Source organism: Sceloporus occidentalis, unplaced genomic scaffold (genome assembly GCF_023333645.1).
Source record: "Sceloporus occidentalis isolate IW3139 unplaced genomic scaffold, rSceOcc1.0.p SCAF_87, whole genome shotgun sequence".
Classification (NCBI taxonomy): domain Eukaryota; kingdom Metazoa; phylum Chordata; class Lepidosauria; order Squamata; family Phrynosomatidae; genus Sceloporus; species Sceloporus occidentalis.
In genome coordinates, this window is record NW_028317067.1 from 4,370,177 (window position 1) to 4,387,789 (window position 17,613).

At 43.1% G+C, this 17,613-nt stretch overlaps 1 protein-coding gene and 1 pseudogene across 1 annotated transcript; one reads left to right on the forward strand and one right to left on the reverse strand.

Annotated features, from left to right (window-relative positions):
* Window positions 1–298: 298 nt before the first annotated feature.
* Window positions 299–9,223, reverse strand: LOC149284951 (E3 ubiquitin-protein ligase HUWE1-like; annotated as a pseudogene).
* A 362-nt stretch (window positions 9,224–9,585) lies between these two features.
* LOC149284952 (fucose-1-phosphate guanylyltransferase-like) lies at window positions 9,586–14,291 on the forward strand (the record flags this gene model as incomplete). The annotated part of the gene is made up of 4 exons (XM_089496067.1): window positions 9,586–9,637; window positions 9,980–10,791; window positions 13,443–13,496; window positions 14,259–14,291. Coding segments are annotated over exons 1-4 (951 nt in total), but the record flags the coding sequence as incomplete, so codon positions are not given.
* Between the last annotated feature and the right edge of the window lie 3,322 nt (window positions 14,292–17,613).

Below are 17,613 nucleotides of genomic sequence, written 5' to 3' on the forward strand. Positions count from 1 at the left end.
TTGCCGCCCCAGCGGTTTTTTTTTTGTTTTTTTTTAAGCGGAGGAGAGAGAGAGGGGCACGAGTGGTTTTCGCTTACCCGCTCGGCGCCCCTCTCTCTCTCCTCTGCGGCGAGTTTCCCTGTTCGGTCTCTGTGCCGGCTTGTAATGCAGAGCGCCGGAAGTGACGTGAATTTCCGGCACTCAGCATTACAAGCCGGCACCGTGGCAGCACAGGGAGACTCGCCGCAGGACTGTTTAAGGGTAAGTACCGGTGGGGGGCGGTAGATAATGCCGCCCCCCCTCGGCGGGGGGCGGCATTTTAAACTTCGCCCCAGGCGGCGTTAAGTCTTCGGCTGGCCCTGATCTTGTCCAACGACATGGCAATGGCTCTCAGCATCTGATCTTCCTCTGATATACTCAAGTCCTGCAGAGCAACAACAGATACCCGTGAGCTGGGCTGCTCTGCAGAATGGGGAGTCAGGGCATGAGTGTAAGGGTGTCCAGCAGAGGAGAGACATCAAGAACCCGGTGGAGCTCGGGAACGCTGGAGTAGAATGGGGAGAGGGAAGCTACTGCAGCTCGGCCAGGGGAACCAATCTTTCAATGACAGGGAGACGGGCCAACCTTTTCTACTCTGGCTACTGCCCCTCTTCAAATTTTAGTCAGTTGTCTATGACTTGACTAGGACCGCCTGCACTCGTGTGTGCTACATTTAACCTGTATAGCGGCACGGAGAAGCCTGCGGTAGAAAGGGGAAAGGAATGGACGACAGGGAAGGAGATGTGATGAGGATACAGGAGGAAGCAGAACCGGACCACACTCATGTGAAGGGTCGGGGGGGGAATAAGTTGAGGAAACGTTCACCCTGCACACTTACCCGTACAACTCCACCAATGAGAGGAGGAGGGTGGGTGAGGAGGTACTCTGTGGCTTGCTCCATGGTACTGGTGTTAAGCAAAGCTTCCATGGCATGTTCCCGCGTGAATCCCATATCAATGAGCTATAGAGAGACGATTGTATGGTTAGGAGACGGCATTCAGTCTAATCAGCAGAAGCAGCATGCTGACAACACTTGTTCCAATTTCAGCTGACAGCTACAATGTAAAAGGTTTACTTAAGGCCAAGATTGCCGCAGACAAGAAAATAAAGTACTACTCCCACCTGCTGAAGTTGTTGCTGGTTCACTTGAGGCTCTCGCCTCGCTCCACTTTTGTCTTGCTGACCCTCTTCTTCCCGACTACCCTCACGCTCTTTGCTCAGCCGCTCACGAATCACTGGCTCCCCTCGCAGTATGTGGCATAAGATAGCTAGCATGGACTCAGCCATACGACCACCATATACTTTTAAAGGTTTTCTATTCCAAAGGTTCTTGATGCAGGTGAAGGCTGTCTGTAAGCGACAAAATATGGAATACTGTTAGGTACACTGATCACAGCCAAACAAAGATTCCAAGGCGCAGGTAGATACCATATCCCAACAGCAGCAGGAAAGGTGTAATTTTTACCTTTTGCGTGACTACAAGGAAGCGCAATGAGCTGAACTGAGGGTAGTTCTGTCCTCCGGGTAACTTGGTTGGTGGCAGGGAGTGAGGAGACTCCAGGACTGTGGTAGGATTTGCCATCTTTTCCACCAGCATAAGCCAAGCATCCAGGAATTCGCCCCGTGCCATCCGGCAGATCAGAGTGTTCCAAGCCCTCCGACACCGGCACTCTGCCACCCATAGAGAGGGCCCAGTTAAAGGTTCTAAATTTTAAAACAAATGTGTTAGAGTGAAAGTGTACGTTGTTCTAGTTTTTCAAAATGATGCTTCCAGATGTTTCATATGGACATTAAATCAAGGAACATTCTATTAACAAGTATAAAAGTAGTCACTGTGTTGGGAATGTATTGGCCAATTACACTAATGTAAACATACTTTTTCACCATTTACGTTCTAAAAATCAGCCAGTAGCAGGTAGAAGTCAGGTGCATGATGGGAAATGTGACGTTGAAGTATATGAAAACAAAAACATGTAACTTCCCCATTTGGAACGTGTTAAAGCAAAATATATTTCTGAAGCCTCGGAAAGTCTTTGTTCTGTCTCCCGTGAGTCGCTACAGGTAGCAGGCGGCTCACTTACTCAAAGAGAGCGTTGTGTCCTCCGGAGCAGAGGAATTTCTGCAGCATAAGATGATACGGATATTTCCTCTCGTCAAACAACATGGGAGAGGTGAAGCCAACGGAGCAGATAAAAAAGGTTAACCTGAACAACACAGATGTACAATGTTAGACAAATCAAATTTAAAGAGACATCTTATATTTACCAGCCTATTACTATTTCTAATTAACCAAATCACCACCCAAAATCCAACATCCTTCAGTTAAGAGATTAATACAAAGCAAGCTTGTCACGAGACCCGTGTAGCACAAACCTGAACCTGGGAGTTGGTGTGTATGGAGGAGGCTGCCACGAAAGTCCCTTCGTCAGTAACTTTGTGAGTGCGGACGCCGTAGAGCGCGTGGCTGGGGTCGGGGCTGTGGTGGTGCTGGGTGCATGGTGACTTCGCCTTTGGCGCACAGGAGACCCAACACAGAGTTTGACCAGTAGGCCAAAAAGTTCAGCCAGGGCACGACCGAGCCGCGAAGATGCTAAAAAAATAAAAACATAAATATGAATAAATAAATCAAAATAAAAATGATGTTATATTGTGCTCTACATATTAGATTTCTGCTTAAGGTTCATATCCATGCTTCTGTTAGTGTACTCTACTTTTTGGCAAGTATAGCAGGTACAAGCTTTATGAACTATTTGAAGGTTCATCAAGATCAGCCCTATCATACCCAGCATGTATTTTTATAAACTTATAAAAAAAAAAAAAATCTAAATCGATACGTAATTTAATAAACTACTTCCATGTAAAACATATTTTATAAATACCTGCTAATAATGGTTTAATCTGTTTGATTCTGGCAGCCATTGCTGGGGTGATCTTTGGTTTCCCCTTGGGGTCCGACGCGCTGGGTTCATCTGTTTCCATGGGCGCCAACGCATCCCCATCAAGTCCAATACCTTCTAGTAAGCCGGTGGCTTCCTCACCGACAGCACTCACCTTGGGTTCACCTTCTGTAACACAGATACGATGGCTTATACATATAGAGTATACACTATACACTATATTAAAATATGCACTTCTGCATAAAATATTTAACTTTTTATACAAGAAATATAGTGAAAGTCATCCATGAAACCATGCAACAATATTGTAGATGCCTAATATCCAAGACAACTGTGCATAGATGTCTTAAAGAAATACTTATTATACCCTGGATATGTGGCCTTGTGTATAAAATATTTTACTTAAATATGTTACTTAATTGCCATATGTCATGGCACCGGGCCAGGTTTGAACCAGAAAACATACCTGCCCTCTTTGTTCCCTGGGGCAAGGCACTTGCTGCCTTCTCCTCTTTGGGAGCCAACTTCTGCATGTCTGCCTGACCAAACTCACAGCCAGGTGGCAAGCTGTCAAAAAAAGTACAAGGTTGGTAAGTAAATGGCAGAACCTCGACTCAAATGTAGATTTCTGACCACAAACACTATGAAAAGCAAACAGTTCTGGGTATGGGAAACAGAAGAATCACATGCGCGTACCTGTTAGGAGTACAGAGAGACAGCAAAACAGTGCTTTCCCAAACAAGAGAGCAGTACAGCTGACTCAGCTTATTCAGAACATTGAGACCCAGTTGAGAACCCCACTGGTTGACAGAGATGGCACGGATCTCACTCTGTGGAGAATAAAAGAAATATGGCAATTAAGAGCACGCAAAAGCAACACCGCTGCCTCGGAAAACATGAAAACAAAATGTTTAGACCCATCCGGTCGGGGCCCTTACCTGTCCCACTCTGCACGTGTGTACAAACATCATGATGTATGCATGGGCTGCAGTTAATGCGTGGAGTAGGGGGGTAGCCTGAGCAGACAGAGTGGCATCTGCTACATTTCCAGCACATGCCAGCTCCCTTAACAGCACTGAGCCACCGGGGGCCTCAATAGGCCGATGCAATGGGTCCAGCGAGGAAAGAATGGAGTCCAGCTGGAGAAGCCCTTCTTGGAGAACCTTAGGCTCATGAGACAGAGTCTAGAAAGAGGGGAGATGTTGTCTATTAACAGTCCTGGAACTTCTGCTTGTATTTATTTTCTGGCCATTAACAAAAAACAGAACTACCGAGAATATAAACATCAAAGACATTGTCCAGCTAGCCTGCCCATAATATAGTACTGGGCTGACAGGTTGCCCAAGTATTACAGCATTTTGTGGCAGTACAGCTATTCGTTCGTAGATTTGGACCAGTATTTTTGGGGGTTTTTTTTTTCTCTTTTAGGAGAACCCTCGCTGGGTCATCCAGCACAATGATTTTTAGCTACAACCCCATTGGCTGCAAGTAGGCTAGGATTTCTAGACATTTCTGCAGGTGGTCCAGATTGATCTGTCTGAGTCAATCAAGGCTTGGTGTTTAACAACCACGTATTAGAATAAATGGAAACAAATGTTACTTACCAATATTGATTTGCAGACACCTGCCACAGCTTGGCAGGCAGCAGAGGTAGGGAAGTCAATAGGTAGATTGGGCAGACCAAGGATGGTGACCAGAGGCAGGAGACCCTTCTGACTCACAAACTCCTGACAGTGATCGTCCGTTGTGTTATTACTTAGAATGGATTCCACAAATTTCATCTGTGAATTGGTAAGTTTTTCAAGTCATTTGGAAAATTCACAGATATGAGTAGCTTCGCATAAAATTTTACTGAAACATTATTTAAAAATCTTTGGTCCAATATTGTACCAAAATGGTTAAAATCAGGGTTGTAAATTTGTGGGCTATAATCGGGAGCCCTTGAGCCCTGCGCTCTTACACATCGGCTCTATTACACTATTTCTAAACTCACCACGTTGAGAATATAATCCATCAGAGGAATCGGGATTCTCTCTTCAGTTCCCACAACACTATGAGAGAAAAGGCAAGTTAACATATGAGGTCCAGCAAGAACTTAAGAATAAAAATTCAAGCTTATTAGATATGAGTCTCTTATTATAAATTATCTTAGTTTAACCCAGATTAATAACAGATTAATGTCTGATATGAAGTCTGGAACAAAGCTTACAGGTCACAACTCCAGAGCTAGCAGCACACATGGTAAACTTACTGCGGACTTGGCTCAACTTCGCTCTGTTGGTTTGCAGTGAAGCTCTGCATTGCTTGAACCTCCTCTTCTTCCTCGTCCTCGCTAGAAGCCTCTTCGGCCGCGTGGTTCGAACGTGGTGGAGGAGCTGTGGCCGTGCCGTCAGCTTTCTGAATTGATGGCTTCTGACAAATATACTTCGGGTCCCTACCAAGATTGCATATTTCTTCTAAAATCTAAAAAAAAATAAAAAAATGCAAAAAAGACTGAAGACATGCATGCCCAGTATCCATGACTATGAGTCAATTTGTTAATCTCCAACAAAACAGACGCAAATCCAAATGGTTAAACACTTAAGAGGATCTAGAAAATGGCAAAGGGAAACCCGAATGTTCCAAGTCTGTGCAAGAACATAAAACAATCAATATTTAAACAAGTCGATAACCCCCTGCTAGGAAGCGCCCTACAAACCCCACCGGGACATGCAAACACCTTACCTTAATAATAGCGGTGGTAGCATCGGTTTTTAGTGTGGGCTGGTGCCTCATCAGTTCATCGACAGCACTGCCCAGGTTAGAGGCTGTATCGCCTGCAGGAGACCGGAGAGAGATCAAAGCTGGAAGAGACCACGGGCCTCTTAATCCCTCGGCTACAGACCTGAAGAGCGCTGACCTACGCTGCATGCAGGTCTCTTCAGCAGGGGTTAGAGGAGGGTTAGGGAATTTTGGGGGGTGCCATCTCATTCTGGTTAGGGGGCAAACATGTGGAAACAAATGGGAAACACTGGAGCTGCTAAATGGAAACACCAGTTAACTGAACAAAAGGTATTTTAAGCCAAGAAACCTTAATGCATAAGAATAAGTAAAGACCGTCCAAATGAGCACCACGTCTCCCATCAAGGAAAACCAGAATCAGGATTATAAAACCAGAAAGGGTCAGTAATCTATCACAAAACATGCACAATGAGTAGGGGGGACAGCCTGCATACGCAAAACAAACATCCAAGGTGTCGTGGTCTACGAGTCGTTAAATAGTCCTTTTCTCATGGAAGAATTTGGTCAGTCTTTTCTGCAACGCCGGTTGGTCAGCGTAGTCTTACCTAGAGGGTCTGAGCTCCTCCGCCTCCTCATGGCAGGGAGGTAATCGGGTGAAAGCAATACTTTGAAAAGCCGTTCAAAAGGTTGACATTGCACAAAGGACTGCAAAGCCCCGGGCATTTAGACACAGGGCACTGAAGACATTGGGCCGGAACCTGCAACAAAAAAAACACAAAACGGCGTCCTAGTATTTCAAAGGGAAATTAAACTGAAAACTTAATGCTGAAGGATATCAGTGTTTAGCCCAATTTGTTGCCCAAAAGTTTTTCTTTACTAAATCTTGTATTTTATGATATGCATTACAATTAAACAAAAAGTTATTTAACCAACGGGTTTTTATGGTCACCGATATAAAATTTGATAGCACACAAGTATTTTCATCAGGTTATTAGATATAATTAAAAAACATGTTGTCATGTTGGTCACTCTTGGGGCAGATAAAATACAGCTGAACTGGGCAGCTTGATATTCTGATGACTCTGAAGTTTAATGACTTACATCTTTGATAAGGAGAGCATGAAGCATCACATCTGTTAAGCCATTGTCCTGAAGAGAAGACAGTAAAGACGGCTCTTGGAACGCAAACACTGTTACTACTTCAGTAGCTACAGAAAGAACACAAAAATCAAGAGTCAGTCAAACGGCACAAATAGTCTGGGTCAATATCCACTGCAGTTCTCATTAAATGAAGCAAGTATGCTGTTTTTATTTGAAACACATAGCGATTCCATCCCAAACAGTTCTCAAGCTACAGGTTTCACGCTGAACCAAACTGATGACCACATCCCAATGTATAATATCACTGCTTACACATTTATCTATAGTCCTGAATCTTCCCAGCAGAGGGGCTTACAGTTCAGCTCCATTGTTTTATTGGAACGGCTAGCAGCGTTACTCACTGATAAAGCACTAAATTCACAAATAATAAAAAAGGTGCAGGACCTGGGTTTACTTACCAAGTAAGAAAAGGGAAGGGCCGTAGTACTCGGCATTGCTGATTATGTGTTTCAGGGATGTGGGAAGAGTTCCATCCATCACTGAAAATAATATGATGTTAGTGATGCATAAGCAATAAGTGTGCCAACAGATGTACAGAATAATTTTGATGTAGATGGGGGTTCCAATGAGTTTATATTTACACACATACGGTTTCATGGTCAGTTTATGTCATGCACTAATTTGTCAACCATTTTATGAAGACCTACCATGACGAATACCATCTGAGAAGACTGGATCCTGAATTGCCTTCTTCAAGAAATTCAGCATAGACTTCAAGAGAGCTGCTCTCTGGGGAATGCACTGCACTCCTGCAACATCAAATACAATCAGAAATGAAGTAAATGCACTTTGGGGGCCCTTATTTAGGCAGAAAAAATAAAATAAAAAAAACAGGAACTTAAAAGTCCGGTCAGTTACCTGAGCGGGTAGACCCTACACTCCCAGTGCTGAAGCTTGTACCAGGAGGACGCGAATCTGCAGAAGTGGAAGGTCCAGGACTGGCCTCCATTGCCACATCAGTAACTAAAATCAAGTAGAATGTAAACTTCAGGTACTTCTCAATCTCAGAACTTTGTAGATATTTTAAACATATTAAAACATGCTTTTCTCTATTGGGGTTAATCAGAAAAAATTAATCAGGTCTTGCAATACGAATGTTAAAAGAGGAACTACAGTGATTCTTGTAAGCTAAAACAAAAGCCTCAAACTCTCCAAGAAGTATTCAAGGATAAAAAAATGAAAAGGCTTTAAATGTCTTACCTTCCATATCTGTCTCCATCTCTTGACCCTCCTGAACAGTGCTAGGGCGTTGGTTTCTTGGTTTGATGACAAATGGGGACTCTTTCCTACACAGGTCAACTTCATGCTACAATTGAAAAGGCACACTGGCTATAAGAAAGACTAACTTGGTGTCCTAACAAGAGATCTACTACTTATACTGTGCTAAACACAGAAGTTATAACTAAAGCAAAAGGAGGATCATTAGGAATCTAAATATTTCCTGATTGTAGTTAAACATCAATCAGGACAAGTTTTACTTTACTCATTTGTCAGGGGGAGTTTAATTCTGGCGTGTGACACAAAAAGAGGTATCAAGTGGGCTAGTGTCTTGCCAATGAAACATTTTTTAAAGCATGGTCTTTTGATTAAAATCCAAGCTTTAGAACACTGCAGAACATTAACTGAAACAGGGTTTGAAAAGACCATGGAATCCAAAGGACTTTAATATAACGCATGAGCAAAGCCTTAGATGAGAAGTGTTAACCCTTGAAAAAAACTGTTGTGAACTCACCTGTAATCTGTAAATAAATATGGTCAGACCACTGTGGGACTGAAAGGCTGCCATGTCCAAGTTTGTAATGAGGTCAACAACTCTCACAGCTCGCGTCACAAATGTGATCTGGTCCTGCTCGTCACCAAGGAACTTGATCACCTGAGATGTACAAAGATACATATATATATATATATTTTTCAGCATAGAGAAATGTGGAGAGCTATGGCCACAACGGCACATCTAAAGGATCTTTCGACTCAAGCCTTGCTATGAATACCTTGCACATACTACAAGTTTACCCTGAAAAAGCCAGCAATACGGAAATGGTAGGTTAGCATAAAACATTCCCACCGGCATACCTTTAGAAGTGCTTCCATCATGCCACAGGAAACCAGCGCTTCTCCGCCAGCGTCATAACTGGCCAAGTGATACAAAAAGGAAAAGAGGGCAGTGGCAAACTGGTGTGGGTATGGATCCATGGTTGGGTCTACAAAAAGAAAAAAAATCCTATGAAAACAAAGCTCTTTCACTAACAGTTCTCACTTTTTGTTTCTGTTAAATGTGATTTATACAATAAGAGGCTAATCTATAAAATGGAGGGTATAAAATCAGGTATAAAATGAGGTCCCTACTCACCAATCATGGCCTGAATACAGTTACGGACTAAAACAGGGAGGAAGCCATGGTAGGAGGCAGTGCCAGTACAGTCTATGATGTGCAGAGTATGACATCATATATCATCACTTTTCTCATACCTGTATGAAGGAGAGCGGGGACCTCCTAAGGGTGGGGCCTGGGATGAAAGCTCCGCTTTCTCCATGTAAGGAATGCTGGGGCACTTTTTGGGTGGACAGAGGTTAAAACAAGACGTCTCTATATGCCCCTAAATATAAAGTAAAAAATGATTTAAAGGTGGGGTATATGCCGTAAGTAGGCACAGGGTGTACTGAGTGGGTGGCCATACATGAAAATGGGCTGCGGTGGGCGTGGCCTCCACAAGACCACACCCACTCACCACCTATGGTGCATGCGGGAAGTTTCAAAATTCAGGAACTGTTTAAAAATTCATGCAACATGGTACACACCCAGGAGTTCTGCGGATACGCCCTGGAGGATCAAAAGAGCCGTACGTCACGTGACGTCACGTGACCGTAAATAAAACCGCTGAACGAATTTCTGATTAACCGCCAGGTCATCTATGGAGTCCCCCGAGCTTTGCCTGCTCGCCCTATCAGGCTGGCAGGGTAAATAAAGGGGTAGTAATACCCAGAATTGTTTCTAGGGGTACCAGGACTTTGGGTAACAAGGCTCTGGCCAAAAGATACATACATGGATAAAAAATATAGAAAAGTCCCCTTACTTGTGGTCATACGAGAAGATCCTGAGAACATCCATTGAAGAGGACTAATGACAAAGGTTAACACAAGTTGTTAAACTGTTTTGTCCTTTTATTCTTTTTCTTTTGCAGGTGGTTATAGTCAACAATTACCAAATGCAAGCGCACTGGGGAAAATATTCACAGCCTTGCCTCTTGGAAACCCGATTTACCAAATACTGGAGCTCAAATTAGCTCTATATGTCGATTTTCCGGGGAATATGAACCCGGGGGTGGTGGTTACCTGTGCGGACGACATTGAGCTGTACAGCGGCGGGGATTTCCAAGTAAGATTTGACCGAAACGGGATTATTGCTTTAGCTCATCCATCAACGCTAAGCATAGGTACCACTCATGGAGTGTTTGTCCTAGACCCACCGGGTCACGCGTACCAAGACCTGGAATATAGAACCTGCGCATCTTACCTACATAAGCCTTCCATTCAAAAGATATGGCAATCAGGAGCCGTAAACACCCGAGGAGATTGTTCAGGTCCTCATCTCGCCTCGGAAGTGGTTTATACGGATAGTTTGTTTTACATGGATCACGGGACAGCTAAATTGTTGACTGGATTCTTCCAAGAATTGGGGGACGTTGGGTGTGAGATTGACGCATACGGGGACTTTTTACAGGCCCTCGGCCCCGACGCTACTTTGGAGTACACCGAAAACACCGCTAACGTTTCGAAGGCAGAATCCAAATTAATCGAAGTCCGAAAAAAGATCTACTTTCTCCTGCGAGGAACACCTTTTACGGTGATAGCGTTGAATAAGTCAAAGTTCTACCACGTAGGAACCATGGAAGAATATATCTATCACTTAACTGATGACCCCGTCCTCGGGGCCGAACTTGGGTTTCAGTCCAGCGTTTTTAGCATCTTTCCAGATCGAGATGAAAACGGGAAAGTATGCGTCATTCAAAGCGTACTGGATACAAAGACCCGTGTCTTGCCGTGTTCCAGATATTTGGAAGGAACTTCTTGGAATGTTTGGAGGTCTGGGGCCTTGGAAGTTCCGATCGTTTGTTTTCCGGAGACGAGAAGTCCCTGAGTCTGTGGAACGCCAGGATCTTCCCCGGGTGCGTCACGTTACAAAAGTCTGTGGAGGTAGCTCTGGAATTGCTTCGGGGTTTGCACGGCCAACCGTCGGCGAGTGTTGACGGCATTAAGAGGCTATCGATCGAGGAAATTTTGGCGTACAAAGACGTAAAGGACATACTGAATTACAGAAAAATGCTTTCCAAGGAAATCGCGTCTGAAGGACAAAAAGAAATGCTGGATGCCTGATCTGCTCACCCGTTTCAAACATTTAAAGTATAATGGTCTATTTTTAAAAAGTTTTATGCTGTTCAATAAATATATATAATTATATTAATATTAAATCATAAAAAAAAGATTGACTTTTGATCTGTATAGGGTATGTAAGGCATTTTATATTTGGGTTATGAAATCTATTGGTATCTAAATATATATATATATATATATACAAATTGTGTTTATTTAATTGTATTTTTTTGCACATTGATTTAAACAACTAATAAAGAAATGTAAATGTTACAATTTATAGGAATTTTATAGGACGTTCTGTCTGGAGTTCCACCATTTGCAGAATATCTGGTAAAAGGTTTAGGTGCCCTTTATTCCAATGAACTACCTTTTTTTTGATCTTTATGCTGCCAGTCGGGTAATATATGCTCAAACAAAACACTGAGCTGATCCTTAATGGTAATGTCCTGCATGTCTGTGAAAACCTTTCCTCTGGAGACTTTCATTGGGTAAAAAGTCAGGCTGGGTGGCTAAGACTGAGTCATTCTATTGTTTACCACAAGGGAATATGATGTCAGGATGTTGGTGTACTAGTACACTGGGCTAATATAACATACAAATCACTAATATGTAGCGGTCAGAAAGCATTATTTGGGAGAGTTCGGAAGAGGGTGGTTAAAATGTTGAATGGTTTTCAAGAAAATAATATTTGCCAGTAGATTCTGTGTTTCTTTGATAGCTGAAGGCAAATAGACGGCACCAAACTGTCTCGGGATTTCAGGAACAGAGTGATAAAACCCAGACAAAGACAACAGATATCTTAACATGATCTTTACTGCTTGGTCAATATTGTCTTAATCTTCGGTAAAGACCCCATGCGACCATGGAATTACCTTATTATGGTCGGGGGGGGGGGAGACTTCACAATACATAATTCAAATCAACCAATCAAAAGCCTTCCCATTAAACCTCTCTCTCTCCCCCCCTCTCTCTCTCTCCCCCTCTCTCTCTCTCTCCCCCCTCTCTCTCTCCCCCTCTCTCCCTCTCCCTCTCTCCCTCTCCCCCTCTCTCCCTCTCCTGTAATATTACCAACTGACATATTCATCTATAAAGAGTTAAGACACAGGGAAGGAGAGGTATTTGGCTCTAATCAACCATCATAAGGATTCTATGCAGTGACTCCCCTAACGTGTAAAACAAACAGCTTTAATACCATCGAGTAAAGATACTCTTAATTCAGTCACCTGCATTCAAGCAGGGATATCAACCATAACATACCTATATATATATATATATATATATATATATATATATATATATGTGTATAATCACAGCAGTGTAGAATAGGAAGGAATCCAGACTGTGTGACCCTGAGAATCTGCCCCCCGTGGGGTTAGATGATAACTATGAAGCTTTGATGTTAGATTACAAAGAGATTACAGGACCCCTGTATGAATGAAATGTATTTATGGCGTTGGCTCGCTTGCGTTAAGCTTACACAGCCCGACATCCGCACGCAGTGCCGTTCTTTGTAATACATTAGGATAAATAAAATAGTTCTGATTAGACAGAAAAAGACAATTCAATGATAATCAGCTCATCACCCCACATCCCGGCCACGAGAGCCCCGGACTTTTCTTTTTTTTTTCTTTCAGGGGAGGAAAGGACTTTGAGTCCCTCCTGAACAATCTTAAAGTGACAAAATATAGAATGTGAAAGCGTAACGTTGGGTAAAATTCTATTGTGAAAACTTTTCCCGGTTTTGATCTAAACCGCTCAAATTTAAAAGGTGGGAAACGGTCCCGGCTCTTTAAGGCCAGCGGCCGCCTGATGGCATAAGTTTGGCTGGCGGCTGAATATGCGCGCCACCCGCTATATTTTCATGCTCGGGTAGTATTTGGTCCAGCATATCATGCTGCAGCACCCGATCTGCCGCAGAGTATGTGGCACTTGCCCAACGTGCCGGATGGCTAGTACTAGTTAATGTCATGTTCTTCCGTCTCACATCTCTGACTAGTAACTCTTATATCCTCAGACGTGAAGATATTGGGCGTTGGGGACTCTGACAAGCTGGCTATTCTCAGAGGATGTCCCGGCTTCCCTGGATCTCCTGGTCAAAAGGGAGAAGCCGGTTTGTCGGGAGAGCGAGGTGAGTGCGGAGCACAGCCGTATTTTCACTGCATTATTGTAGAATTCCCACTAAATTACCCATAATTTAATTACTAACGAAGGCATACAGGAAAGTAGCGATGATATAAATATATTTTAAATTGCTATTTTTTTTTATTTTAGGGCTTAAAGGATCTGTATGTTAACCTGGCAAAGTTGGACCCCCAGGGCCAAAAGGTTTGTTCGCCGCTTATGTACATTTCAGAAAATTGTGTTTTATCGGCAGATGTACATTTTAGGGAGATGCTGGGAAAACGAGCTGGAATTGATTCATTTGAAAGATATTTAACCCCTTAATGATAAAGCCCGTACATGTACAGGCTCAAAATGCATTGTTTTCAATGGATTTAGGGACCGCCCATTGTCCCTAAGGGGTTAAAAGCTAGCCGTGTATTCACTAGATGGAGCCTGCAGGAGAGTCTCTCTGACCTCGCTATGCATCAGGAAGGGCAACGCCAGCGATCATCTCCTGCGGGAAAGGATCAGCTGGCCCTGTATAATGTATAAGTTATCTTAGTGTTTTAACTATGCATTAAGTATGGTCCTTATGGGTTTTCGGACCCAGATGGGCTATTTCTGTATTATGGCGCAGAGAGGGAACCTCTTTCCCAACGCGTTTCGTCACATTATTTCTGCCGCATACCGGGGGCTCCAAATTTTTAGTTACAAGCAGAAATAAATAAAATTCTGATTGTCCAATCGGGACAACAGCATCAACATGGTAAATTTCTTCAAACAAAGGCAAAAAAACGCCTACGCTTTTTATGCACGCTTCGTACAAATCTGTTTCAGAAGGGGTAACGTCCTCAGCGGGATCTCCTTGGTTATGGACTCCTGATTCTGGAATGAAGCGGTTGAGCCGTTACATTCATCTATATTCGTTATAAATGGGAAACCTCTTCTGCTTTAATAATCTCTGGTGCTTTTCTTTGCCAACAGGAGACAAAGGAGATTCTGGAACATCTGAGTATGGTAAGTAGGTTAGAAACCAATTAATAAATATATTGATGCCGGATTCAGCCGGCACAGACTTTGCCCCTCGCGCTGCGCTCCTTGTCTGAATGGCCCCCGGGTGCACTCCTTGGCTCGGCTCTGTGGCCACGTGAGAGCTGTGATGGAGATCTGCGCTGCAATGGAGTTTCAGCTCCATGGGTTGGTCAGGGGAGATCAGAGGTGATCAGGGGATCTCCTCAACCAGTCCTTGATCCCCACTGCCCACCAAACTGGGGCATCTACCCTGAACATTGGCTTTAAATCGGCATCGTCCCGCAGAAAAGGGACTCTTTTCACCAGTGGTAAAACATTTTTTGGTAGAGATCATGTTAGGGAATAGATTGTAAGCTTACAAGAGCAGGACCCCTTCTCCTTCCGTACCAGAAAAACTAAAGCGGCAGATGTAGCAAGGTTTCAGTTTCTCGTCCAAGGTACGGAGGAAGCGAATGTCTCATTGATAAAAGAAAGGTCAGGGCTGTTGGAAAGTAATTCTGGAGTGATTTTAGATAAATGTGCTTAAGGCTGCGTAGACATATGATTTTTTTTTAAATAATGTTTTTGTCATTGACACAATTCTTGGGCATACCCACGCATTAATTGTGCCACTATTACCCCACCGGCCCTATTGTTCTCTCTACCCACTACTCTCCATACTCCACCTTTCCTGCCATTTACTTAGCTTCTTGTTTTTCCTGAATATTTCTTCTCTTCATCCTCTTCTCCCTTAAATAATAATAATAATTATACTAATTTTATAATACCTTTGTGTGGCTGAAGTCCCACCCCCTCCTATACAGGCCCCACCCACTCAATGTTCTGTCCACCCCACCCTAGAGGTACCTGGTCTAGTCCTGTTTATAAATTGCACCAAACTTTTCATTTATTATACAAAAGCACACAGAATGACGATTATTACAGCTACGGGTAAATTTAACTGCCCCTCGTCATCTTGTTTTCATTGAAGTTTATTGGAAATCCTTATTCTGTACATTCCGTCACAAGAATTTTAGTATTTCCCAGTAAGCCAGGGATATGGAGCGATAATGCACGTAGACAGATGGAGGTATTTGCAGTCTGTTTAATGCCCCCCCCCCATGTTCTCTCCCTCAGAATGCAGTGCGACACAACCTCAGCCTCCATAAATGTTTTGTGAGAGTGGAGAACATAAGGGGCGCCGTGTGGATGGTCGACGAGTTGGAATTCCAGAGGAAGAGAGGAGCGAGAAGTTCCCGCTGAGCAACAACGTGGCTGCCCCTCTTTAAAACTTCAGCACAGGGTCTCCTTGTGTTCAAACCTCCCCCCCATATATAACCAATAATTCTCCCACCTGGCAGTAAAGTCTCGCTGGCCTTGTATCCATGTCTACACCTCAATACAGAGCTAATTGAGCGCTTGGAATGTGAATCTCCGAGTCTTTCTTTCCGCTGTCCGACATGTGCTCAGGATTTACAGCCGTTATAAAAACGTAGAAAACGTTTGCCGTTACACATGACAAAATGTGGTTTTCTGGGGAAAAGCACACATCTACCAAGCAAATCCAGTAAAACATCCAGATTTACTGTAAGCAAGCGGTCACAGAGTGGACCTGTCAGCACCGGCGTCTGTAGAAGTCTGCCCGCAGCGGCCGGGTCCCCACGGAGTTGGGACAGAGCTAGTGCTTACGTGAATAAGAGAAGAATTCAACACTTTTAAAACTAATTAGTGTTAGAAACATCACTTTTAGTAACACTGAATGTCCCATCCCAAAAATAATATAATAAAATAATCAGGTAAACCGTTGTTCTGTTCTGAATTTTTGCCTCAAATGTCACATATTTATATATAGGTGTGTGTGTGGGGGGTTATCTTATTTTCTGTGATCCTATTTAGGATTATAGCCAATGTTTCCAAAACATGCTTTGGAACATAGAATTGGGATTATTGAAATTCTGAGATTTCATTAAAGATGAGAAAAGTAATTACTAATTAGAAATGATGTTGCTAAAAGGATAACAAATTAATATATATATATACTGTATATATTGATTATATATATTAGTCACCCCTAAACTGCTAAAAACCACCATAGTTCTATTTTTACCAAAAGTAAAAGAATCTAGAATATTTTGAAATAGTATAGATTATTCCGGGGAAGCCAACAGCAAACGTGGAGAGCCATCCTCACTAGACTTGATTGTGATTTCATGCTGAATTCTACCGTTTCGTCCGAATAATGAACGAACAAATGCAACATTGGACGGGAGAAACTAAAGACGAATGTGGCTGCGTCAGGGAAGGGTGGCACTTTAATTGTGGCTGGGGTATCATGAGACTGTGGTCTTGGTAAATGTGAAAGGATCATAAGCCGGCCGAGCCTGTCCTGGAGCAGCTATTTGCAACGAAGCACTGAATTTGCCCATAAAAATTACCCCTGACCTTTTCCGCTGATGTTAATGACTTTTGGAGATCTCGTCGTCTCTGATAAAATAATGTCTCCATTGGGGATGGTGACAGGTGCAGCCGCAGCCATCGCTTTAAGTTTTTAGAACGATGAAGAAAATGAATTTCCGGGGTACAATTAACTCTGTTCTGCAGAGCTGCTTCTCGTCTCGTTTTGTCGTTAACCGACTTTTTTCAGCAATTGTCCCCAGACTTTTTAATTAAATAAAATTCCTGCTCTGCTGAGTTCTTCTAGGAAGACTCAGAGGTAGACGTGCTGGGAAAAGGTAACATATTAAACAAAAGAAATATGCGAGCTTTTACGCCCATGCAGGCTCGGGGGTAACGGTGCGTTAATCCTCTGACAGTCCTGCTACTAAACAGTCCTGGAGGAATTGTTTAATAGCTACTATATCATGATGCAGTAGATGTTCCAAGGTCCATTCTAGCCACCAAATGGTGTAGGTGGCCTTCAGAATCCTCTTAATGCACAAGTAGACCGTTTGACACTGGTGATGATGACATCATTTTGTTATTATTTATTAACGGGCATGCACAATGTTTTTGGTATCTGATCAGACTCTTCTCAGTCCTCCATAGTGTTGGTGGGCCGGTTGGGGAGATCGGTGATCTCCCTTTTTAACCGGCTAGCATAAGCTTGGTGCAACAGGAGCCTCAGTCGTCGCCCAAGAGGCTACATTGTGTCCGTTAAAGAAGAAATGTGCCTAAGGCTTCCTGGGCGACGAATTCAGTTAATTTATCCCATATTGTAAACACACAAAAAAGGCAAAAGATTGGCAACCGTGAGATCTAACTATTGTTGAAATACAAAATGATGGTTCTAGGTTTTAGTAAATGAAATATATAATGGATCAGTCAACTT